The sequence below is a fragment of the Sapajus apella genome, unplaced genomic scaffold (genome assembly GCF_009761245.1).
Source record: "Sapajus apella isolate SASKATOON/1434 unplaced genomic scaffold, GSC_monkey_1.0 scaffold156, whole genome shotgun sequence".
Classification (NCBI taxonomy): Eukaryota; Metazoa; Chordata; class Mammalia; order Primates; family Cebidae; genus Sapajus; species Sapajus apella.
Genome location: NW_022437096.1, coordinates 1,545,638 through 1,569,767, shown reverse-complemented (window position 1 = coordinate 1,569,767; position 24,130 = coordinate 1,545,638). Strand labels below are relative to the sequence as shown.

Below are 24,130 nucleotides of genomic sequence, written 5' to 3'. Positions count from 1 at the left end.
AAGTGTTGCTCTTGGTTTTATGTCACGCTTCCTGTTGTCAGCACTGGTACCGCTTGGAAAGAAGCCTCAGTGGCTGGGCCTGGTGCGGCATCGCCTCGCCCTGCCCCGTCAGCCTCGTGCCGGAGCCTGTCTGGGCCCCGGGACTCGGGGCACTGCGCAGAGCGCCTCAGACCAGCCCCAGGCCGTCCCCCGACCCTGGTGCCATATCATTTCAGACTTCTTGCTTTTATAATTTCAAAAAGACTTTAAAAAGAGGTTAAAGTAGCCTTTTTCCAAAGACTTATTTTTAAAAGTCAGATCTTTTTTTTTTTTTTTTTTTAAAAGCTCCCATCACAGTATTTGGGAACACGGCACGGACTTCCGTGTGCTGAGGTGAGTGGGGATTTTTTCCCTGCCTTTCTTGAGAGTCATTCACAGTCACTCACGACTCCGTTTTTTGGTTTGTTTTGTTTTTTGCATTTTTGACTTGGAAGACCCTGACCAGAGATGAGATTTAATGTCTGTTTCCTTTTACTTGCTAACCTTGTGGCCAGTAGAGCTCTGTGGGAACACCACGTTCAGGCCCCTTTAGTTATGTGAGAGCCTTTTCCTCCTCAAGGTAAGTGAATTGTTGATTGCAGAAACTGTCGTGAACCCGAATGATGTGTTTACTGTGGGCGCGTGTGCAATAATCTTTCACGGTTGTTTTCAGAGAGTCAGTGTGCACCTGGGCACTGCACCGGGGCCGCAGCCTTTGGCGTTAGGGAAGCACACGCAGTGTGGCCTGAGCCCACGGGCCCATGCTGCGTGCAGACAGCACGGGCGATGCGTTATTTCCTTAACTGCATTAGTGTTTGGTGGACTTCACATTTATAGTAAGTTTTATAATAGATTTTATAATCTTCAGTTTTCAAAAATCACTTTATTTATAATTTTTTCAGGAGATAAATCTCCCCCTAAACTTGAACCATCAGATGCATTACCTCTTCCTTCAAACTCGGAGACTAATTCAGAACCACCAACCCTCAAACCAGTAGAACTCAACCCAGAGCAGAGTAAACTTTTCAAAAGAGTCACATTTGATAATGAATCACATAGCACTTGCACTCAGAGCGCACTGGTAAGCGGACGCCCTCCAGAGCCCACCCGCGCCAGTAGTGGCGATGTGCCGGCGGCGGCGGCCTCCGCGGTGGCGGAGCCAGCAAGCGATGTAAACAGACGCACTTCTGTTCTCTTCTGCAAATCGAAAAGTGTAAGCCCCCCAAAGTCTGCCAAGAACACTGAAACCCAGCCAACTTCTCCTCAGCTAGGGACCAAAACCTTTTTGTCTGTAGTCCTTCCGAGGTTGGAGACTCTTCTGCAGCCAAGGAAAAGGTCGCGGAGCACATGTGGAGACTCCGAGGTGGAGGAGGAGTCCCCGGGAAAGCGCCTGGACGCAGGTAAATGCCGTGGGCGGCCCTGAGAGGCCCCTTGCCGACCGGTGCCGGGAGCACCCGTCCTCCAGGATCCTTGGTGTGACGAGGGGGTTGCTGAGCTTGTTTTTGCAGCGTTCTCTTTATTTCCAGAGAAGACAACAGTGCAGTTTTTTTTCTTTCAGAAGCCTTGAATTGCGGGTCTGAGGCCAGCGCCCTCATGGGGGGCCTGTTTGCCATGAGAGGTTGTGCAGTGTTGCTGGGCTGCCCTGGGTTGGGGGTCCATGTCCTAGGTCCTCTCTTCTGCCACGAACTTCCTCTTTTTTTTTTTTTTTTTTTTTTTAAAAGAGACAGGGTCTTGCCCTGTCACCCAGGCTGAAGTGAGTGGCTCACTGCAGCCTCCAACTCCTGGGCTCAAGTGATCCTTCTGCCTCAACCTCCTGTGTAGCAGGGACTGCAGGTGTACACCACCATGCCTGGCTAATTTTAAAAGTTTTGGTAGAGATGGGGGTCTCCTTATGTTGTCCCGGCTGGCTTTGAACTCATCACCTGTGACTCCCAAAGTGTTGGGATTAGATGCGTGAGCCACTGCACCTGGCCCCTTCTGATATTTAAAAAAATAGAGGGAATGACTTCAGGTGTAGTTTTAGTTGGTCATCTTGGCTTTGCTGTGCACATCTGGGTAAGCTGGTGAGTGTCTGCTCCCGGCACATGTGGGAGCTCCACTCTGCAGCCCTCACTCAGGTCCTGCTGCCCCGCAGACCTCGGACCTCGGGGTTGACCCTGGCCCTTCCCTGGGCCTCTGAGAGGATCGGCGCTCATGGTAAATGCAGCACTTTGCATTTGATGTGCAGCCCTGCTGGCCGCACATGGATGCGGCGTTAGGGCCTCCGACAGAGCGTGCGGGGCTTCTCATCTCTTGCTTTTGTAACCGCACTCTGTGGAATGACTCGGCGAGGGCGTTCCCGCATGTGTGCTGTGCCCCTCAGAGGAAGCCGAGGAGGGTTTCATGTCCTTGAAAGAGGAGTGACTGTCTTGGGTTTGCTGGTTGAGAACTGGCTGTGCTCTGGGAGGTGCCAGGGCAGCTCGCCATTGTCGCCTTTCCGGAAGCGTGTTTGGAGCCTGTCTGTCCTTGTGGTTTTTGTCCCGACTCAAGGTTCGGTTCCCGTGCGAAACACATAAGGAGAAGCACGTTTTCTTTTGGCGGTGCTGGTGTGCGGTGGTTTCTCATGCACTTTGGCGGTGAGAGTGTGGGGCAGGCGGCGAGTGACCCTGTGTGGTGGAGGCTTGTGGGCCAGGCCCAAAAGGGAAGGCTGTGGTGGGCGAGGCCCGCCAGGCCCCTCCCTCCTCCTCCCTCCTCTGCCAGGCCCCTCCCTCCTCCTCCCCCCTCTGCCAGGCCCCTGCCTCCTCCTCCCTCTGCCAGGCCCCTCCCTCCTCCTCCTCCCTCTGCCGGGCCCCTTCCTCACCCCTCCTCCCTCCGCCGGGCCCCTCCCTCCCTCCGCCTCCCTCCGCCGGTCCCCTCCCTCGTCTCTCCACCGGGCCTCCCCTTCCTCCCTCCCTCCCTCCCTCCCTTCTCCCTCCGCCAGGCCCCTCCCTCACTACGCCTCCTTCCGCCAGGCCCCCTCCTCCCTCCGCCAGGCCACTCCCTCCCTCCTTCTCCCTCCCTCCTCCTCCCTTCCCTCCTCCTCCCTCCCTTCTCCTCCCTCCCCTCCTCCTCCCTCCCTTGTCCTCCCTCGCTCCTCCTCCCTCGCTCCTCCTCTCTACTCCTTCCTCCTCTCCTCCTCCCTCACTCCTCCTCCTTCCACCAGGCCCCTCCCTCTCCCCCCTCCCCCTTCTCCTGCCTCTTCCCTCCTCTTCCTCCCTCCCTCCTCCTTCCTCCCTCCCTCCTCCTTCCTCCCTCTGTCCTCCTCCCTCCGTCAGGCCCCTCCCTCATTCCTCTTTCTGCCAGGCCCCTCCCTCCCTCCTCCTTTCTCTGCCGGGCTCCTCCCTCCCTCCTCCTCCCTCCCTCCTCCTCCCTCCCTCCTCCTCCCTCCCTCCTCCTCCCTCCTTCCTCTTCCCTCCTTCCTCCTCCCTCCTTCTCCCTCCTCCTCCTCCCTCTTCCTCCCTCCGCCGGGCCCCTCCCTCCCTCCTCCCTCCGCCGGGCCCCTCCCTCCTCCCTCCGCTGGGCCCCTCCCTCCCTTCTCCCTCTCCCCTCCTCCCTCTCTCCCTCCTCCTCCCTCCTCCTTCCTCCCTCCTTCCTCCCTCCTCCTCCCTCTTCCTCCCTCTGCAGGGCCCCTCCCTCCCTCCTTCCTCTGCCAGGCCCCTCCCTCCTCCTCCCTCCCTCCTCCTCTCTCCCTCCTCCTCTCTCCCTCCTCCTCTGTCCCTCCTCCCTCCACCGGGCCCCTCCCTCCCTCCTCCCTCCCTCCTCCCTCCCTCCTCCCTCCCTCCTCCCTCCGCCAGGCCAGTCCCTCACTCCTCCTCCCTCTGCCAGGCCACCCTCTCACTCGGCGTCCCTGCTTGCTCTGCAGTTCTCTTGCCTGCAGTGTATGTCAGGGAGAAGACCAGAGACCACGCGCTTCCATCCCTTGCCAGCAAGCAGGTGCGCTGGCACAGGGTACTAGAGGGTGGTTGGGTGCAGTCACGGGTATCCCCTCCACGCAGAACTTGGGGCTCAGCCGACACTCCACTTCCTCGGGCTTTCACGTCTTGGCGGCAGAGGTGTGGGGCTCTGTGCATAGAGGCCCCATCGGTCGTGGTGTTGGGTGCTGGGGTTCAAGGCGGCCTCCCCTCCTCAGGAGGCTGTGTAGTGGCTTCCACCAGGCGGCCCCACCTGACTGGGCCCTGCCTGAGCCGTGGGCTCCCAGCGTGGACGGTTTTGCTGCCTGGCAGCCACGTCCTCAGCAGCCTTTCAGTCTTGCTCATGAGATGTCTTTTGTAGAAGACTATGTGTGCCGTCTGTGCCACTGTCCCACATTGGAGCAGAGTGCTTTGCCGTTTCCTGTGGTGACAGTGGGCATAGAGCAGACCTTCCCTGAGCATGGCCCATGTGGATTTTGACAACCATGGAGCCCTCTGATCTGGACTGAAGTGGAGAGTTCGCTCTCATTCCCGAGTGGCAGAGGATTTCTGTGGAGGCTGGTGAGTTCCTGAGCTCTCTCCCGAGTAGCCAGGAGCCTCAGCAGCGTTAAGATGAGGCCCTCGGGAACATGAGGTGTTCCACTGCTGCGGCTGAGGTATCTGGGGAGGGCTGGGCGTGCTCTGAATGGTGCCAGTCCCACCATCCGTCCTCTCTTGGGCTTCACCGGAGGCTTCTGGTGCTCTGCATGTAGGGGATTTCTTGCTCCGTGCTGCAGTTCTTCACAGTATTAGGACAGAAATTATTTGGAACCTTCTGATGTTTTCCAAACGTTCATCTGTGTGCTCTGAACTTCACGGAGTGCTCTGACATTTCTCCAGCACTGCACGATTCCGTTAGGCTGAACAGTGTCACTGGTCCTGAGGCGACGCACTTGCTGGGGGCCGCCTGCCGGTTGTGCTGTGTGCCAGGCCTCTGCTCCCACGATGGCCCAGCCCCAGAGGCTGGCCCTGGCTGGTGGCTTCCTTCCTCCGCGACTGTGCGCTCACCAGCCGAGAACCTTCCAGCCTGAAGCAGTTTGCTGCTCGCCGCTGTTCCCTGCCTCGAGTCTCCTTGTGCACGTGCCGGGGCGTGAGAGCGCAAGGGTGTTTTTGGTGTCCTTCGGCTGTTCAGGGAGGAGGCTGAGCTGTTCTGCCCTTTCATTCAGACTAAATGGCTTTTTCACTGTTTTCCAGGTTCTCACTTTAACCACTAATGTGCTGGGTAGTTCACTCTTTGGATCCTAATCATTTTCTCTTACCTCAACTTGGACTGGAGTTCTGCTAAGCGGCCGTTTTGGAATGCACAAAGATCACTGCATCTTGCCTTTCACTTAATTCTTGTGGATCACATTGGAATCATCAGTTCAAACATCCTCTAAACAAAAACACAAACAGCAGCCCTTGGAGAAGCTCCCTGCCCCCACCCAGCCCACCCCTCTGTAAGTCAGAGCCCGGCAGTGGGAATGGTGCTGGCGCCTGGTGCACGCCTGGAGCCGGCGGGATGTCACAGCGCCTCAGCCTTCCCTCTGGACAGTCACGAAGGACGCAGAGGAGAGCCCGCCGCAGCTGACGACGCAGTTGGACAGCGTTCCAGGCCCGTCCTGAGCATGTGCGGAGCTGTCCCGTAGTGACCGGTGGTGCGGGTGTCCCGGCCGTGCCCACGCGCGTTGTGCTGTGTCGGTGCTGTGGGGTGTGGAGGAACTTGGCTCGGCGCCGTCTGAGTGTGTGGCATGAGCAGCGTGTGCTCACTCACTGGCTCGCGTCTTCTGTATTTCTGCGTCTTCTCTCCCCTTCCCTTTTTTCTGTCTTCTCCCCACAATCCCCAGTGGATTCTTGAGCAGCGCCGACGTTCGTCTCGTGCGGGTCACCATGTTGAGTGCTCCTGTGGCCGCCACCTGAGAAGTCCTGCTCGCGGGGTGGGGCATCCGCAGCTGGGATCTTGTGCTGGCATCCAGCCTGGGCCTCGGGTCTGTCTGTGACTGTCCCCAGCCGCATTGTCACGGAGTTGGTCCCAGCAAGAACAGGTGGAGGTGGAATCTTCTTCAGTGTGCGTTTTTATTGAGAGGTTGAAAAACGCTCTTTTATTGATAGTAAAAGTGAACTGAAAGCTGAAGATGATGGGCTCTCCACCTCTGGGGCAGCGCGGATGCTGGAGCCTTTGACTGCACGGGGCCCTCAGGGCTCTGGTCTTCAGGGTGCAGGCTCAGCGCACCTGCTTCACACGGCCAAGCTTCCCATGAACCGGAGAAGCTGAGGCGGCAGCGTGGGTGCTGGTGGCAGGGGCGGGCAGGGCCTGGCAGGGGCGGGCTTGTGTCCTGTGCCACATGAATGTGTTCCCATGGGTCCCTGCCCTCAGCCGTCTCGGCAGCCACTCATCGGGGTCCGCGTTCTTGCACCTGTGGCTCAGAGGATTTGTGGTGTCCACGTGGGTTTGAGGGCTGGAGGCCCGAGCCCAGAGGGGACTGCCACCCACCAGTCGGACCTGCAGGCCTCCACCACCCCAGCTGGACCCCAGGGCTTCTTTTCTCTCTAGGGAGGGGCGTGTCCCGGCTGCTATTGTTTGCAGTCTCTCAGAAGATCCTTTGGGGACCTCCCGGGACAGTTGAGGTGTGCCGTGGACGCACCTGGTGACAGGCAGGCTTCCACAGACCACGCGTGGCTGAGCTGTGGTACACCTTTGCGCCATCTCCTTTTGGGGTAGAGAGGGACATTTCTGTGTTTGTTTCTTTGGGCTCCTAGGAGGTCACTGGGAAGGCCCCTCGGGTGGGGCGGACCCTGGCTGCCGTGGGAATTCCGTGCACCTCCCGTGTTGGGGCAGTGGCTCTTTCCTGGCACCCGCCGCCTCTTTTAATGTGTTTATCACAGCCAGCAGCTTTACATTCAGCACTAAAAAAATACCTCCTTCTGCTGAAATAGTTGCTGAAAGTTGCTGCTTGCTATGTATGTGATTTAGAGGCTTGGGGCCGGCGTGAGTGCCTGCTGTTTCCAGTTGCCTCATGGACCGGGCACCCATCTCTGCAGACCTCAGGTCCCGGGCTCCTCACGTTGGGCCCCACCTCAAGGCTAGCCTGGGCTTCAGAATGTTCCGGGCTGAGGTCCTTGCAGGGGTGCCGAGGGTGCAGGTCATGGTGGTCATCTCCCAGCTGGCAGGAAGACCCTCACAGGGTGGGAGCTGGCAGGGCTGAGATGGAGAGATGTCAGAACCATGGCTGTCATAGATTATTTTCTGGTGGCCCAGGTGGAGACAGGGAGGGTCTGGGCCGCACAGGCCACCTCACAGCTCCCCCGAGGCTCTGGGGACTCCAGGTGGCGGCTGCAGAGTGTCCTGGGCTGTGTCTGTGGCCTGGTCTGGCTTCTTGGGTGACTGTACTGCCACAGCCCCTGGACTGCCTGTCAGCAGGCTCTGTGGCCACCCTGCTGTCCTGCCCCCACAGGCCTTCCACTGGGCGGCGTCTCAGTTGGGCTGGGTTTGTCTGTGCTGCCCACATCTTCCTGGGCACTGTCACGTATTCACGGTAACACGCGGAACCTATGTGTGCACCTAGCTTGCCCCCTGGTTATCACCTGTGCACCCACTGAATGTTTAGGAAACTCGTGGAGGGGGGAATGTTCTGTCATTCTCTCCTTTCTGAGAATTGAGGCCTTGCCTTGTACTCTAATCCCCTGCCTGGCCCCACTCCATGCCATTAAGGCTGGTGAGTGGCCCCTGCATGGCTTGGCTGTGTTGGGGCCTTGGATGTTGGCACAGCTGCGGGTGCTCCTGGAGCTGGGGCCCTCAGGCTGGCATCACCAGGTGCTCTTGTGAAGGCCGCCCACACGGGTCGTCGTCTTCCCCCAGGTGGCCACCGCTCGGCCCCTGGGCCTGGCACAAGTGTGGAGACTGACCAGTCACTCTGCTAAAAGCCTCCCCCCCCAGGCCCTGACCTGCATCTGCACAGCCTGGAGCAGGCCCACCCAGCACCTGGAGTCTGGAGTGCGCTGTGGCCCTGGCTGTGGGGTGTGGGTCGCCAGGCTGGTGGCTGCTCTCTGGAGACGGCCCACACCCATTGGCAGACCCCTCCCTGGGCCTGTGCGGCTGAATGTTGGCAGGGGCACTGGGCTCCGCCTGTCCGCTACTGGTGCGAGCTGGGTGGAGTCCCTGAGACACCTTCAGGGCCTGAGTGTGCAGGGTCTGAGCCCGCTCAGTGTTGAGTGTGGGCAGGATGTGGAGCCCCAGGGGCAGCTCAGCGTGTGGTTCAAGGCCTTCTCCTGTAGGTTCTTACATTTGTTGCCTTGCCAGAAATGAGTATGACACCCCCCACTGGCCTTAAAATGACCGAGGTTAAAATGAGAAACAGAGCTTCCCTTGGAGCTCATGGTACGTTCCTGTCCAGCAGAGATGGAGCCGGTGTCTGACCTGAGTCTGTGGGGGGCAGCAGGGCGCTTTCCATTCTGGGTTATCAATCAAGGTTGATTTGGCCCCTCTTTGTAAAAGTCACACTCCTTGAGAGAAGACGGGAAGGGTGTGAAGTAGGTGGAAACCCTGCAGTGCAGCCGTTCCTTTCACACTGGTCTCCCAGCCACTCGGGAGGCCGAGGCAGGAGGATCACTTGAGGCAGGAGGCCGAGGCTGCACTCCGTCCCGGGTGACAGCAAGATGTGGTTTCCAAAAAAAATTCTAAAGAAATGCTGTTTATAAATTTACACGTTTTCCTTTGTAAATAGATTTAAAAAATGTTCAAGGATGAGGTAGGTAGGAAAATGGGGTTCTTTTTGGATAAAAAAAATTCACACACCCCTTCAGCCTCACACCCAGAGGGCGCCCTGGCCGGGACATCCTCCCCCCATTGTGACTCCCATGGGGGACTTGGTGGAGGGGCCTCAGGCAGATGTGTTGCTTCCCGTTGACTGACATGAAGTCAGGCGTTTTTAGGAGGAAAACGTTGGGATTTGCCTTGATGAAACACGTCTCAATCATTGAGAGGAAGGAGTTGTGCATCGTGTTTTGTTTCGCTGTTCAGGACACTTGGAGGCCAGTGACTTGCAGCCTTGTGTGGGTGAGGCCGGACACCGCTCAGACTCGGGACGACCCCGGATTTTCTGTCTTGGAGCGTTCCATCGGCATTTTTGAGTTCATGTTGATACTTGTCTTTTGAACCAAGAGTTTTTTTCTTTTTAAAACCTGATTTTCTATTCTCTGGAGCTCTGCTGCTGGGAACAGTTTTTTGTGTCATTGCTGGCCCCCGGCCTGGTGAAGGGGCCCTCCGATGCAACATGTGCCCGTGTGGACAGACGGCACGTGTGTTCCCGGGCACAGGCTCTCGGCATGCTTTCTTTGCCCTCACAGCCCGTAGAGAGCCGAGCTTGTCAAGAGGAGCATCTTCACGGTGCCTCACAAACTGCTGTGATGGGAACTGACGGCAGCTGGCTCCGTTCATTTCATGTAATGGGTGACTTTGGAGTTTACTTAGTAAGGACTGTAGTCGGGGACTTGGGAGTGAAAAGGCGGATGCTTCTTACCTTCTGTGGAGCATTCTTTGTAAGGTGTGCTCAAGTGTAGTGGAGCTGAGTCATGCTTGAGCATGCGCTGGCTGCGCCGAGCTCAGGGCCCGCCTGCCTGTGTTCCAGGTCTCACCAACGGCTTTGGGGGTGCGAGGAGCGAGCAGGAGCCGGGCGGCGGCCTGGGGAGGAAAGCCGCACCCCGACGACGCTGCGCCTCTGAGTCCAGCATCTCCTCCAGCAACAGCCCGCTCTGCGACTCGAGGTGGGCACCGCGGCCCCTCGCTTGCCACCACGCAGCCCCCAGCGCTGCCCGCCCCGCCTGGCTGTCCTGGAAACCCGGACACTCCGCCTCCCATCTTAGTGCCCTCTGAAACATCGTGTCCTGGGATTCATGTGTGTTCGGGCCTTGTGGGCAGTTTCCCATGCTGCACATCAATCTGCTTTATAGAATTCAAGCAGAAGTAGGAAAAGCACTACGTGAAATACAAACACAATTTTAGAATTTGCAGTTCAGTTTACATTTGATCTTTTCCTCCCAGAATCTGGCAGTGGGCACAGTGCCACCTGTCTGCCCTGTTTGGCACCTGGGTGAGGCATGGCCCCCTGAGCCCTCCCTGCCACACAGGCACATGCCCTCCAGACCTGCGCACCCGGGGGCCTGCCTGGCAGGACTTGTGGTCAGCTTGGTGGTGGGCAGCCCGAGTGAGGCTGAAGCCAGGGGCATGGGGGCCACCTGACTCCCTCTGCTCTTCCTTCTGAAGCTTTAGTGTGCCCAAGTGTGGGCGGGGCAAGCCGGCCCTTGTGCGAAGGCACACGCTGGAGGACCGCAGTGAGCTGATCTCCTGCATTGAGAACGGGAACTACGCCAAGGCGGCCAGGATCGCAGCCGGTGAGTCCCCCAGACTTGGCTGCTCGCTCTCCGTCCTCCCGGTTAGCGTCTTAGCGCTCGCTTGCTGGGAGCTGCACTCTGGCTCAGGGAGCACGGTGCCCTGCACAGAACCCCTGGCGACTGCCCACTGCGGGCCGACTTCCCAGGCAGGGTTCGGCACACAGAGGGGTGTGGGCCGCAGCCCTGCTGGGGCATCTATGGTGCCTACTCCGTCCTGCTTTTGCTCCTGTGGAGCGCCCAGCTCTGTGTGGCTCCTGGTCTCCAGGCACCGCAGAGGCTGTCTGGGCTTCACTGGTGATCTGCAGCTGCACAGGGGACTGCAGGGTGGGGGAGGGGAGGCCCAGGGTTTGGGGCCGGCACGGCCATCGTTGTGGAAGGCAGCCACGCTGTCAGAACCCTCCAGGTGGGAGGGACAGCAGGGAGCTGGTCTGGTGGAGGGGGAGCCAGGACTTTGGATTTGGATTTGGGGTGCCAGTTGCCTAGATGAGGCAGGAGCACGCTGGGAGTCCCATCCGTGAGGCAAGGAGGGCTCAGAAGGGGCCGTGCTGGGCACCTGGAGTCAGCCTTCCAGCCCACAGGGCGTGAGATTTTCTGGGTCTGTGAGAGGCTGGTGGTGGGCCCCAGGTGGGCTGCAGGGACAGTGGGGATGCACGGGCCTGGACCCCGCTGGGAGAGGCAGTGGGGCCACCTGGGGTGGTGAGAAAGGCCTGGGAGCTGCGCTCTGCTGGGTGACCCCACCTTGTTGCTGCACCTTGTGGGTGGGGGTGGGGCACACCCCTGTCCTGACCTGGCACGTCTCTCTGCAGAAGTTGGTCAGAACAGCATGTGGATCTCCACGGACGCCGCCGCCTCCGTGCTGGAGCCCCTGAAGGTGGTGTGGGCCAAGTGCAGCGGGTACCCCTCCTACCCGGCACTGGTGAGTGTGGCTCTCGTGGCTCCCAGGGCCCCGGCACCTGCGTGTCCTGCGGAGGCCCACACAGCTGGGGGCTGGCTGGTCGTCTGTGGGTGTGAGCCTCATAGCGACCACAGCGGGCCCTTCCTGTGCAGATCATTGACCCCAAGATGCCTCGAGTGCCCGGCCACCACAATGGTGTCACCATCCCGGCCCCACCCCTGGACGTGCTGAAGATCGGGGAGCACATGCAGACCAAGTCCGACGAGAAGCTGTTCCTTGTTCTCTTTTTTGATAATAAGAGAAGCTGGTGAGTCTAGAAGCCTTAGACTTCGGGGACCGGCGGGGCGGTGGTGTAGGGGCCGTGGGTAGTGTGGAGAAGCTGCAGCCACACGGCTGCTGCATGATCTGAATGTCCCTGTGGCAAGCGGTCTGTCTGCTGGGCCCTGGCACAAAGTCAGAGGTGGGTGCTCTGCTGTGGGCCTGGTGAAGGGCACTGCCCAGCAGCCCTGCTGGGACTGTGGGACAGGCTCTGAGCACAGGGTCTGTCTCTGCCCCGATGGCTTCCTCTCCCTCTCACCGGAGCCCTGCTGGCCCCGGCTCTCCGCACTCCTTACCCGTGTCCACTGTAGTGCTGGGGGTCCCTCCGCTGGGCTTCTAGGCCCCTGTGCTGCAGACATGCTCCTGCCCAGGCCTGGCCTCTGGCCCTGTGCTTAGAGCCTTCCGTCCTGGCATCACCCAGCTCTGTTCAGATGACATCCACCCCATTACAGGAGGCTCCCCCCGTGCCCTGGGCTTTTTTCCCCCCGAGCACCTGGACCCTGATGTGCCGTGCCAGGGTTCAGACCCCAAGACCCCTTTGTGTAGGACACACTGGCAGCCCGAGCCTCTGGGAGGAGCTGTGGCCCCGGCTGTACCCTGTGTGTGTGGCCTGGGCAGGTGCCTCCTGTTTCCCCCTGGACCGGCTGCTCTTGGGACCTGGCACAGGGGCTTGGGGCCACCTGCCTGTGGTGCCTAGAGCAGGACTGGCAGCACGGGCACCCCCTGCCATCTTTCTCTTCCTTGCGCCCACCTCTGCCTCTTAGGCATGTGGCCACTGCTCCTTGTCAGGCTCTGAGCGAGGCCTGCGCCTTGTCCAGCTGAGGCCCCTTCGATGGGTCTTCCCTACCAATGGCCCCTGCTCCAGGCCCACCCTGGCTCTGGGCTTGGTGTGTGTGTCTCTTGTCACTCAGCAGGCACTGGGAAACGTTTTGGAGATGGAGGAGGTGACGGTTTTTATGCCTTACTTAGCTCCCCACCTCCCCAAGCCGGGGAGGGGAGGGTGCACCCCTGGCCTCGGGCCTGTCCCTGCACGGGGCCCAGCTGTCTTGTGGGTGCTGAGCAGGGCCCCTTTGTATCAGAGGGCAGTGAGTTTGTTAGATGATCACGTGGAGCGTGCTGCAGTACCACATGTAAGCAATGGTTTTTCCCATGCTTTTCCTTTTAAAAAGGCAGTGGCTTCCTAAGTCCAAAATGGTTCCCCTTGGTATTGACGAAACTATAGACAAGTTGAAGATGATGGAAGGGAGGAACTCCAGCATCCGGAAGGCCGTGCGCATTGCGTTTGACCGCGCCATGAACCACCTGAGCCGCGTCCACGGGGAGCCGACCAGCGACCTCAGTGACATTGACTGATGGCTGGCCCCCAGCGCGGTCTTCCTTGTCCATAGTGTTGATAAGCTGTACATATTTGTATATTGTTCAAAACTTAACTTATTCTGATTTTTAGTCATAGTTCTTTAATTCTTTTTCCCCAGGGAGGGGGGAGGTTTTCTTTCCAAGTTTTCTAGGAACCATCTCCGTCTGGGTGGGGTGGGCGCGTCCGGGCAGCGCAGTGCGTCTGTCGCACGTCCCCAGGCCGTGCTGCTGGCGTCACTTTCTTTGATATGTAGCTTTTTCTTAAAGACTTTTGAATGTTTAATAATTTTGTAAATCATGCTCTTTACACAGAGTACCACTTATTTAATAAGACGGGATGTAAATTTACAATGACAAATGTGTATTTTAAGAAAGAAAATGACATTATTTTGAATGGTACTTTGTGGAAAGAGGGGAGAATAAAGTTATGCTGTGTACATCACTTGCAGATCACCAAAAACACTCCGCTGCCCGTGACCGCCGGCGGGCGCGTCCCTGCTCCCATCGCCCCCACCCCCTTCATCCTGCCCACCTCAAACCCCGCAGGCGTGCCTCCCAGCGGATTATTTATTGTAGAAAGTGTATTCATTTGCTTTATAATGAAAAAGTACATTTGCAAAGGTATATTGATATGCATTTTTATACAGGCACATAAAAATTCAACTTGGCTTGGGAGCAGACTGCATTGCGTTGTATAAATGACTCTGGCCTGTGTACTTTGATTTTATAACTTGTAATCTTTTGTTTACAATGAGGGGCTTTCTGTAACTTGTTTTAATTTAGAACACTTTGGTAGCAATAGAAACTTTGGATACATTTTTGTATGGTACATGTGATGTATATAGAATTAGTACTTTATTTTTATTTTTAAGAGGTAAAGCATTATGTTAGGGGGGAAAGTAGGGTGGGTTTCCAAATTTGCATTTTTTATATTAAAAATAAAGTCAAGATTTGGACAGTGTGGCCATTTTATTTCTGTAGCACTAGCTGTCTGGGTGAGCCCCCAAGGCCAGGTTGGGGTGCTGGCTGCGAGGGGTGGGGACATGCCTTTATGTTAAAAGTTGTCATGGGATGGCATTTATTACTTTACCTGATCATATTTTTATTCTAAAACTTCAGTGACATAAAAATGTCAAGCCTGCACTGTTTGTAATGTCTCCATAGGAACTGGAAATAGTCTCCCTTTGCTAGTTTGTCCTGCGATGAGCAGGCGCTTCCCATCTGCTGCGGCCAGCCCTGCCTGGCAGGCCCCTCCCACCACCAGTAGCTGGTGGCCCCCAGGCTCACCCACTGCCTGGAAGGGTCCAGGCTGCGGGGCACTTGGGGTTCCCTGAGCAGTGGGGCTGCCGGGAAGCCCAGCTAAGGGTGGGTGCAGTTTTCTCCCCTTCTCTCTTTCTCCCCCACAGCCTGATGGTGCTGTTGCTGACAGGAATCTGCTGTAAGCGGGTCTGAGCAGAAGGAGACGCTGAAGCGTTGAGATTTTTGTTTCTGGCTTACCCTGTGGGGGATTTTCACCCTGTGGGGATCATGTCTTGTTTACGGGAGGGGCTGGGGGTACTGCCTGGGATTGACCGTATAATGCGCAGCTGCATATTAGTTTTTTTTTTTTTTTTTTTTTGGATACAGAGTCTTGCTCTGTTGCCCAAGCTGGAGTGCAATGGCGTGATAGCTCTCTGCAACCTTTGCCTCCCAGGTTCAAGTGATTCTCCTTCCTCACCTCAGGAGTAGCTGGGATGCAGGTGCATGGTTCCAGGCCCGGCTAATTTTTGTGTCTTTAGCAGAGATGGGGCTTTCCTATGTTGCCCAGGCTGGTCCTGAACTCCTGACTTCAAGTGATCCACCTGTCTTGGCCTCGCAAAGTGCTGGAATCTCAGGCTTGAGCCGTTGTACCTGGCCAGCTGCATATTATTAGACATAAAATGCAAAATAAGAGGATGTAAACATAAAAGTGAGAAATAAGACCGGCACCTGCGGGGCGTACCTGGCCTGGAGCGCCCGCTGCTTTCACGGGGTTGGCACGTCCCTCCCCGCCGTCGCTGCTCGCACAGAGGGGTGCGCTGGGCCTACCTTCCACACACTTTCTGGGCTGCTCAGAGGCATCTCGCGAGTTTTCTGGGTGAGTGCCGCCTGCAGGGGTGCTGAGCCGGGGCTCCTCCCGTGCGGGGCGTTTCCAGGCGCCCTCTGAGGGCTTGGCAGGTACGGGTGGGAGAGGGGGTCTCTGGGCTGTCTTGGGGACTGGGCGGGCTCCTGGAAGACCTCCCTGTGTTTGGGCTGAAAGCGCAGCCTGGGGGGAGGTCCCCCGGGAGGTGGCTGTCGGGGTGGGGGCGGGGAGGGGGGCGGGGGGAGGGGGGAGGGGGCGGGGAGCCGGCACGGCTGCCTGAAGGCCCAGGAACCAGGGCGCGGGTCCGCTTTCTTTCTCCAAAACTGCGATGAGCCCCTGCTGGGAGGACTGGCGTCCGCGCCCGGCTCCCGCGCTGCCCCGGGGCCCGGGCCTTGCGTTGGACACTCGGGGCCTCGCGGGGCAGAGGCTGGGCTGTCCCGGGGGAGCACTGGCCAAAGCCGGGCGCTGCTCCCAGAGCGCGAGGTGCAGAACCGGAGGCTGGTTCCGCAGGGCTGACGAGAAAGGAGGAAGCGTGCTGTGTAGACGGCACTCACTGTGCGGGGCGGCCCTTCCTCGGCTAGGGGTTCCTGGCAGGTCAGACGCGGATCCTTGCCTTGCCCGCCGGCCGGTCGTGCACTCTCCGGGGTCTTTTCTCCCGTGGCGCGCCCTCCCCACGGCCCTCCGTCCTCCAGGGCGGTGCGCTCGGCTTGAGCGTGGAGAGGGGGCCTGTAGGTCTGGGGAGTTGGTGTGTCTTGGCTGCTCAGGACGAGGAGGGAGCAAGAGGTCCCCTGCCTTTTCCACCAAAGCCAGAACCTGTGACATCTCCCTGAACCCAGGGGGCTGGCGCCCACCTCGTGAGCAGATCTGTTCTGGCCCAATGCCGCCTGGACTGAGCCGGCTGTGGGGAGATGCCCACACAGCCTGCACCCCACAGATGCCCCGGCACAGACTTGGGGAAGTGGCGGGGGCCTCCCTACCTCGCTAGGACCCTGGGCCCTTTCAGCCCCGCAGGAGTGCCTTGGGGTGGGCAGCTGCGGGGGGTAATAGGAACCGGGGCAGCAGCAGGTGTGGAGCAAGGACCCTCAGTCGGACCCGAGGAGTCCCAGCCCACATGTGCACCGTTGGCTCCACCCCCTTGGGACTCCACAGGCTCCAAATCCTTTGGCCCAGGCTCTGAGCACCCAGGCCTGCTTGGACTGTGACCACAGGGGGTGGGTAGGAGGCCCTGCAGCCCCTCCTGCAGATGGGCCCTCCCCTGAGGCCCTCTCAGCGTGGGGGTCCCTCAGCCCCGTCCATGACCCCCCACCTGTCCCCACACCTGGCCGGTGCTGTCTCTGAGCCTCCTCTGAGCACCAGCAACTTCTTCCCCATGGAGGCTAGGTCTAGCCCTGCGGTCTTGCGGACGGTGACCCTCACCTCAAAGGCCCTGTCCTCTGGGCGCCCACTGCACTGAGGAAATTGTGGGGGAGGAGCAAGAGGTGCGGGGCCCCACCTGATGGCTGAGCCCTCACCCCCAGGCTGCCTGTGGCACTGAGTCCTGTGAGTGTCTAGAGGAAGGGAGGTTGGGGGGCTACCACCGTCACCCTCAGGGGCCTCCTCACCCCCTCCCCCAGTGCCCACCTCTTGAGGGATGGTGCTGAGAGGGACTCAGTCTCTTCCTGTCCACCTAGAGATGGGAGCGGGCCAGGCAGTGTCTGTGGCGGGAGCTGGAGGCTGTCCTCTGTTCTCTCTGCTGGGCTCACTTCAGGGCAGCAAGGTTTGGCCGGGCAGAAGGCCAGGTCCCCGGCAGCACAGCTGTTCCATCCCTCTGAGCTTCCAGGGCTTGTTGACGCCAGGAAGCAGGGGCTGGGAGCAATGTGCCAAGGCTGAGGATCCCCAAAATGACCCCCACACGATAAGCAAGAGAGAAGGCCTCTGCTGGTTTACAGAAATCACATTTTTCTCATGGAAAGCAGAAGATTACAGCCAAATTCTATGCATATTTCAGTATAATCCATGTCCAAAGTGACAGTGTGTCCACCCCCAACTCTCTCAAAGTCTCCACTCCAGGGAACATGGGGTGCCTACTCCGCTGTGAGTGGGGGCTTCTGGGAGCCCTGGGGCTGGGGCGGCCAGACTCAGCGACGTACTCAGAAGCCCAGACTCCCAGGGAGGAGCCTGCTCATGAGCTTGGCCCTTGACCAGGCTGGCAGCGGCTCTGCTGAGCTAGGACTCCTCCTGCGTGGAGATTTCATGAAATTATGACTCACGTACAGTGTCCTACTCACCGACTCTTAACGCAGCTCTGTCTTATCTCATGACAGTGTTTCTCCTGATGCAAATGAAACACATCTCTTGCTGGTCCCTTGGCCCAGAGTTTTAACGTCAGCCCAGCTGTGGGGACTCCCACCTGAAGCACCGAGACCCTCCAGGGCCTCCTCTGACTCCCCACCCCATCCTGTTTACAGGTGAGGACAGCCGGGTTCTGGGGCTCAGCAGTCTGCCTCCCATGCCACCCTCACGGAGAGCCAGATCAGGGGTGGGGAGTAGAACCCAGGGTGGGTTGGCCAACCCCACCTTGGAGGATCAGTATGTGGCAAATTCGACCCACATGTGGAGCATGATGGTTTATGAAGTTCAGTTATCACCCAGAATTAAAAGCAAATGAAGAAAACATGGAGATGACCAGTTCCAAGAGGGCAGCACAGAAGCAAGCTGGCATCGCTCTGCCACAGAAAATCAAACAAATATTCAGCACCAAGATGACCTCCAGCAACATCCCAGAAATCAAATATGAAGATGAGATAGTTCCCAGGGCCTCAGAGAAGTGAATAAACTCTGAGCTAGCAGATAACTGGAATTCTGTTTCCATGATGTCCCTTCTCCCAGTCTACCAGACACCGAGCGTGGGGAAATTCCCCTGGCTCACAGCTTCTGCACTGGAAAACGTGAGCTCAAGGTGGACTGCCAGCTTCCCTATCTTGGCTTCCTGGCAGGAGACTTGTTCTGCTTCAACCTAAGGGAAGCATTCAGACTTAAAGGAGAAATATCCCTGAGACCAGCCAGAGACACAGGCAGGAGGCGGTTCTAGCATCTCTAGCCCTGAAAACTGCCCCGTCATACAACGTAAGGAGGCACCAAATCAGAGTGGCTGTTCAGCAGTGCTACATGGTAGGAGGTACAGTCCATAGGTTCCCCGGACATGGACCCCCCTGCCAATCTTCCCACACTGCCAGGATTTCCCCTGGGACGTCCCCCATTTGACAGGGGAAGCACGCTGGTCCTTTGTTGGAGCTGAGGAAAACCTGGGCTATGGTGCCATCTAGTGCCAAAGAAGGAAGCAGCAACCTAGCAGAAAAAAATTCAACAGGTACATTGCAAAGAATCTCCAAGCAAACATTCACTAAAAACCTAAACAAGGGATCGCGCCTGGAGTTGATGAGGGGGCCGGTGCCAGCCTGCATTCTCCCTGCGGGCCTCAGAGATAGCATCCCGCGCGATGCAGAGGCGACTTGGCTGCAAACCGGACCCTGCTCGAGAAACTCAGAGGAGGACCCAAGATGGCCGACTAGGAACAGCTCAGGATTGCAGCTCCCAGTGAAAGCGCTGAAGGCGAGTGGACGCCAGATTTCCAGACGGATTTTTATTGCCTACAGACCAGGAGATTCCCAGGTGGAGGAGACCCATGGGTTGCCAGCACAGCTATTTTGGCCAGCGCGGCTGTTCTGGCCGGTGCGCCTGCTTTGCCGGCACCCTGGTGTGGTGGTTCTCCGTACAAAATACACTGGTCTGTTTGCCCTTTTAGCTGGTGATTGGAGACCTGGGAAGGCAGATTGGCCATTCATCTGATTTAAAAATGAACTGAAACAGGGAGGCAGACCAGGAGATTCCTGGGCAAAAAAACTGCTGTAAGGCCGGCTGCCTCACAGAGGGTTAAACGGACACATCCATCTCTCTCTCTGCCTGATAACTGCATCATCACCCAAGCTCGTTATCTGGCCTTGCCGCACGGCTTTGCCGCACCCGCCTCCGCATACCAGACCCAAGCCCACATTCAGCACTGAATTATGCGTTCAACCCCCAGCCCACTGTTGATAAATCCTGCAGGAAAATTTTTTAAGGAAGCCCCATCAGACCCTGCCCGGTAGCAGTCTGCTCTGTATGCCCCCGGAAGGCCCCCTTACCTAAGGTCCCACCCGCCTACCCATGACCACTAGCTCCAGGCATTTCCTGCTTCTTAATAGCCAATAAGATTGCCTTCACTTTGTTTCCCCAACAGTCAATGAAGACCCACTTACCCAAAGTCCCACCCACTTACCCAAAGTCCCGCCCGCCTACCAATGGCAACTAGTTTCAGGCACTTCCTGCTTTCTGACAGCCAATAAAATTGCCTTTACTTGTTTCCCCAATAGCCAATCAATCGCCTTCCCTTCCCATAAAGCCCCATGACCTAAACAGCTGGGCACAACTTCTTTGGTCCCTTCCTGGACCACAGAACCTCGCCTGGGAGCTGAATAAATTGGCTTCTCATTTTCTCATACTTGCCTCAGTTTCCTCATCCTACATCAGCAATAAACCTTACATTTGGTGCCAGAAACCCGGGAGGAGTTGTAAGACCCCCCTCCTGGGGGAGGGAAACTGACTCCTCCACCCGAGGCTGGACCAGGAGCCACTCTGCCACGAGGTAAGACTCTGTTGCCCATAACTTGTCCCGCTGCCTGCTCTGTGGACTCCCTGCTCATAACCATGGCCGTGTTGGGGACTCCTTCTTGTCTCTCACTGTGGCCCCAGGGCCCTGGCCTCATTCCGAGGACCTGAGTGTAGTGGAGATGTCCCTACACTCTTGTCTTCTCCCCGTAAGGGGTCACTCAGGGCCAGGAATCTGAGGGAGATGTCCCCACCTTCCTGAACCCTCTTGTAGTCTCCGGTGTTCGGGGGGACAGCCTGGGACACCGAGCCACCCTTCTGATCATCTCCGCAGCAGCGGCTAAGGTTTGGGTAATCAGAAGCCCTGTTCACAAGCTTGGGCTCTGCCCAGGACTAAAATCAGACCTCTAGCTTTCAATCTCAAACTTGCCCTTTGGCAGGCCAGCTCTCACCTAGGTGCATTTGGTCTCTCTCTCTCTCTCTCTCTCTCTCTCTCTCTGTCTCTCTCTCTGTCTATTCCTGAGCAAGTGTGTGGGTGAGTAAGTTTATGTGTAGTCCCACGGCTTAACGGCTACGGGGCTTGTGTGGGCCTCACCCGCGGTTCCACGGGGATGTCATAAGGCATAACGGTGATTCACCTCAGGGCTAACAGTTCTGAGTTGACCAGACCCGGGGGTTATACAGGTACACCTTAGCCAAGATGCTCCTGAAACATTCCTTCGGGGACGTGGCCGGGAAGGCATCAGCTGGTCTCCCACCTGGGGGGCACCCACCCTTTATCTGTCAATTCTATATGTGGTCTTGTCTTTACTGTAGATTTGCCAGCTTTGTGAGTGCTCACACTCACTCACGCAGCACTCCCAGTGACGAAAACTCCCTCCTTTGTCCTCTCCATGAGGTAGCTGGGCAGAGGGTGTGGCCCGAGCGCATGTTCCTTTTTCCCTTACCAATCTGTCTACCATTAAAAATGCCTAGGGTCATTCTCCGCCAATCCTACTACTTACATCAAGGAATTTCATTGTCTCAGACATATGACCTTACCTAGCATGACACTTATGTAATTCTGTCCTCTCCCCTTACTCCTAATGAGTGTAACCGCCTCCTTGTGGCAGCCAGGGCACACGCTGATCAGGTACATCTCACTAATCCTCAGATGCCAGTGGGTGCAGTGGCGGTCCCTGAGGCTAATCCTAACTGGGACTATCAAACTGGCCAAAATGGCCACCGCCACTGAGATCAGATGCTGCAGTGCCTCCTAGCGGGCATGGAAAATGCAGCCCAAAAGGTGGTTAATTATGATAAACTGTGGGAAATAACTCAGGGTCCTACTGAAAATCCAGCTGCTTTCGTAGACTGACTAACTAACACTATGGTCCTTCATACCCGAGTAGATCCAGACTCTAGCTGGGGCTACCCTCCTAGAAGCCCATTCTATCTCCCAGTCAGCACCAGATATTAGGAAAAAACTAAAGAAGGCAGATGAGGGCCCCCAAACTCCCATACGAGACCTGGTAAACCTGGCATTTAAAGTTTTAATGGCCAACAGGAAAAGGCTGAGGCCACCTGCCAGGCTCATTTACAGCAACAGGTAAGCCTCCAAACCCAAGCTCGTGTGGCAGCTCTGAGGCCGGCAACTCACCAAGCGTTTGGTGCAAAGGGCCTATCAAAGCCCCTCCAAAAGGGTCCCTCAGGACCCTCTAGACCCGCCCAGACTGCTTCAAAGTTCCCGCCTGGGCCCTGTTTCAAATGTGGCCAGGAGGGACACTGGGCCCAACAGTGCCCCCGTCCGCATCCGGCCCCTGGACCCTGTCCTACCTGTAAACAGACCGGACACTGGAGGGTAGACTGCCCATTCCGGACTACATGCTTACCCCCTGCACCTCCATGTGAGGGGCAAGCCTGTCCAAAGGATGCAGTCCCTTCATTTGAACTCCTCAGCCTCCTGGACAACTAACGTGGCCTGGACTCGGAGACCCCTAACACCCTTGCCAAGCCCAAGGTAACGCTATAAGTAGCGGGTAAGTCCATTACTTCTTGGTAAATACGGAGGCTACCTGTTCTGTATTGCCTTCCTACTCAGGACCTGGCATACCTTCCCAGGTGTCAGTTATGGGTATTAATGGAAATCCCTCCTGCCCCAACCAGACCCCTTCCTTAGCCTGTAATCTCGAGGGCACCCATTCTCTCACTCCTTCACCCCTCTCCCATCCAGGGGTTGTAAAACAAGCTTTTAAAACTCTACAAACTGCCTTGTCCACAGCACCCCCACTTCAATTGCCAAATCTTAACCACCCCTTCCACCTGTTCACTAATAAAAAACAAACAAAAAATAAAATAAAATAAAATAGCGGTCAGGGTCTTAACCCAACCTCTGGGCCCCACATATCGTCCTGTAGCCTATTTGTCCAAGCCATTTAACCCCACAGTCAGGGGGTGACAGCCTTGCCTTCAAGCCCTAAAAGCAACAACACAGTTAACCAAAAAACCCCAAAAAATTACCTTACGCCAGTCCATTTCAGTGTTCTCACCTCATCGGCTAACCGACCTTTTCTCACACAAATCTCTCACTCACCTATGACCCTCTCGTCTACAAAAGTTTCATCTACTCTTTATTAAAAATCCTTCAGTCAGCCTCCATCCTACTTCCCCACTCAACCTGGCTACTCTGCTTCCTCTTCTGCTCCACTCTCCCTCCCCAGCTCATTCCTGTCCTAAACTCATAAATACACTTACTAAACCTCGGGAGGGCTTAACTAATCTTCCTCCCAATAATGGTCAGCCTCTCTCTTAGTGGTGCTCTAAGTTACAGCGTCACTTCAGCCTCTCAACTGGAAGACAAACTCCGGGTAGCCATTAAAGCATCAGCCGCCTCTCTGGCATCCCTCCAGTGACAAATCACGTCACTGGCTCGGGTAACTCTCCAAAATTGGTGGGCCCTAGACCTGTTAACAGCAGAAAAAGGAGGTACTTGCTTCTTTCTCCAGGAGCAATGCTGTTATTATATTAATGAAACTGGTCTGGTGGAAGAAAATGTCAACACTCTCTATCACCTTCAAGAAGACCTCCAAAGAAGACAAAGCGTACCAGCCTCTTCTCTTAACTGGTGGCAGTCCCCCGTACTTACCTGGCTAACCCCTGTCACCACCCCCATTATCGTAATTTGTCTTTTGCTAATGTTAACCCCTTTCTTTCTCAGGTTTTTATAAGCTCGCATGAGGGAAATTTCCAGGGTAGCTGTAAATCAAATGCTGCCTCATCCCCATGTCCGACTCACAACCGAGGCACCAGCCAACTGACCCCCCCACTCTGCCCCTGTTCAGCAGGAAGTAGCCAGAAAGAAGCGGTGTCCTATATCATACAAAAGGTCGGAATGTAAGGCTGGCTGCCTCACAAAGGGTTAAATGGACACATCCATCTCTCTCCGCGCCTGATAACTGCATCATCACCCAAGCTCGTTATCTGGCCTTGCCGCATGGCTTCCCCACACCCGCCTCCACATGCCAGACCCAAGCCCACATTCAGCACTGAATTATGCATTCAACCCCCAGCCCACTGCTGATAAGCCCTGCAGGAAAAATTTTTAAAGAAGCCCCATCAGACCCTGCCTGGTAGCAGTCTGCTCTGTATGCCCCCGGAAGGCCCACTTACCCAAGGTCCCGCCTGCCTACCCATGACCACTAGTTCCAGGCATTTCCTGCTTCTTAATAGCCAATAAGATTGCCTTCACTTTGTTTCCCCAACAGCCAATCAAGACCTACTTACCCAAAGTCCCGCCCACCTACCAACAGCAACTAGTTTCAGGCACTTCCTGCTTCCTGACAGCGAATAAAATTGCCTTTACTTGTTTCCCCAATAGCCAATCAATCACCTTCCCTTCCCATAAAACCCCACGACCTAAACAGCCGGGCGCAACTTCTTTGGCCCCTTCCTGGACCACAGAACCTCGCCCAGGAGCTGAATAAATTGGCTTCTCATTTTCTCATACTTGCCTCAGTTTCCTCATTTTACATCGGCAATAAACCTTACAACTGCCACGAATCTCAGCACTGCTGTTTCAGCTGGCACAGTGAGTTGCCACACGGGAAATCACACAGATCTCTGTGCCTTTTCAGCAGGCGACTTGAACACCTGGGAGAGAGTTGACTGTTCAACTAAAAAAAAAAAAAGAAAAGACTCTGAGTCAGGGAGTAAGGTAATCAGGCTCGGCTGGACCCCCCCCCCCCCCCCAACACACACACACACACACAAAACAGCAATTGCAAACACTCTGGGCTGAGAGTTTCACAGCAAGCACAGCTGAACCTGGGACGGTCCAGCTCTGTGAGGGAGGGGCGTCCGCCATTACCGAGACACTCCACCACTATGGAGGCAGTACGCCATCGCTGAGGCGGCCCGCCGTTGCTGAGGCAATCTGCCGTTGCCGAGGCAACCTGCTATTACAGAGAGAGTCTGCCATTACAGAGGCGGGCCACCATTGCC

At 56.7% G+C, this 24,130-nt stretch overlaps 1 protein-coding gene and 1 long non-coding RNA gene across 8 annotated transcripts in view; one reads left to right on the top strand and one right to left on the bottom strand.

The window, feature by feature from the left end:
• Window positions 1-13,882, top strand: part of BRD1 (bromodomain containing 1) — a 44,687-nt gene extending 30,805 nt beyond the window's left edge. For 2 of the 7 annotated variants that reach the window (XM_032266275.1, XM_032266276.1), the window contains 6 exons: window positions 921-1,418; window positions 9,593-9,728; window positions 10,228-10,355; window positions 11,162-11,271; window positions 11,403-11,557; window positions 12,738-13,882. In XM_032266275.1, the coding sequence (XP_032122166.1) occupies window positions 921-1,418; window positions 9,593-9,728; window positions 10,228-10,355; window positions 11,162-11,271; window positions 11,403-11,557; window positions 12,738-12,921 (1,211 nt within the window). In that variant the 3' untranslated portion in view covers window positions 12,922-13,882. Of the gene's footprint in view, window positions 1-920; window positions 1,419-5,180; window positions 5,707-9,592; window positions 9,729-10,227; window positions 10,356-11,161; window positions 11,272-11,402; window positions 11,558-12,737 lie in introns of those variants that run through there. The other 5 variants (XM_032266278.1, XM_032266277.1, XR_004264954.1 and 2 more) reach the window with 4 other exon arrangements.
• LOC116541795 lies at window positions 4,485-23,852 on the bottom strand. The gene is made up of 3 exons (XR_004264955.1): window positions 23,730-23,852; window positions 10,200-10,203; window positions 4,485-4,496 (listed from the first exon to the last, which is right to left on the bottom strand). It is a non-coding gene; the product is annotated as an uncharacterized LOC116541795 (long non-coding RNA).
• Between the last annotated feature and the right edge of the window lie 278 nt (window positions 23,853-24,130).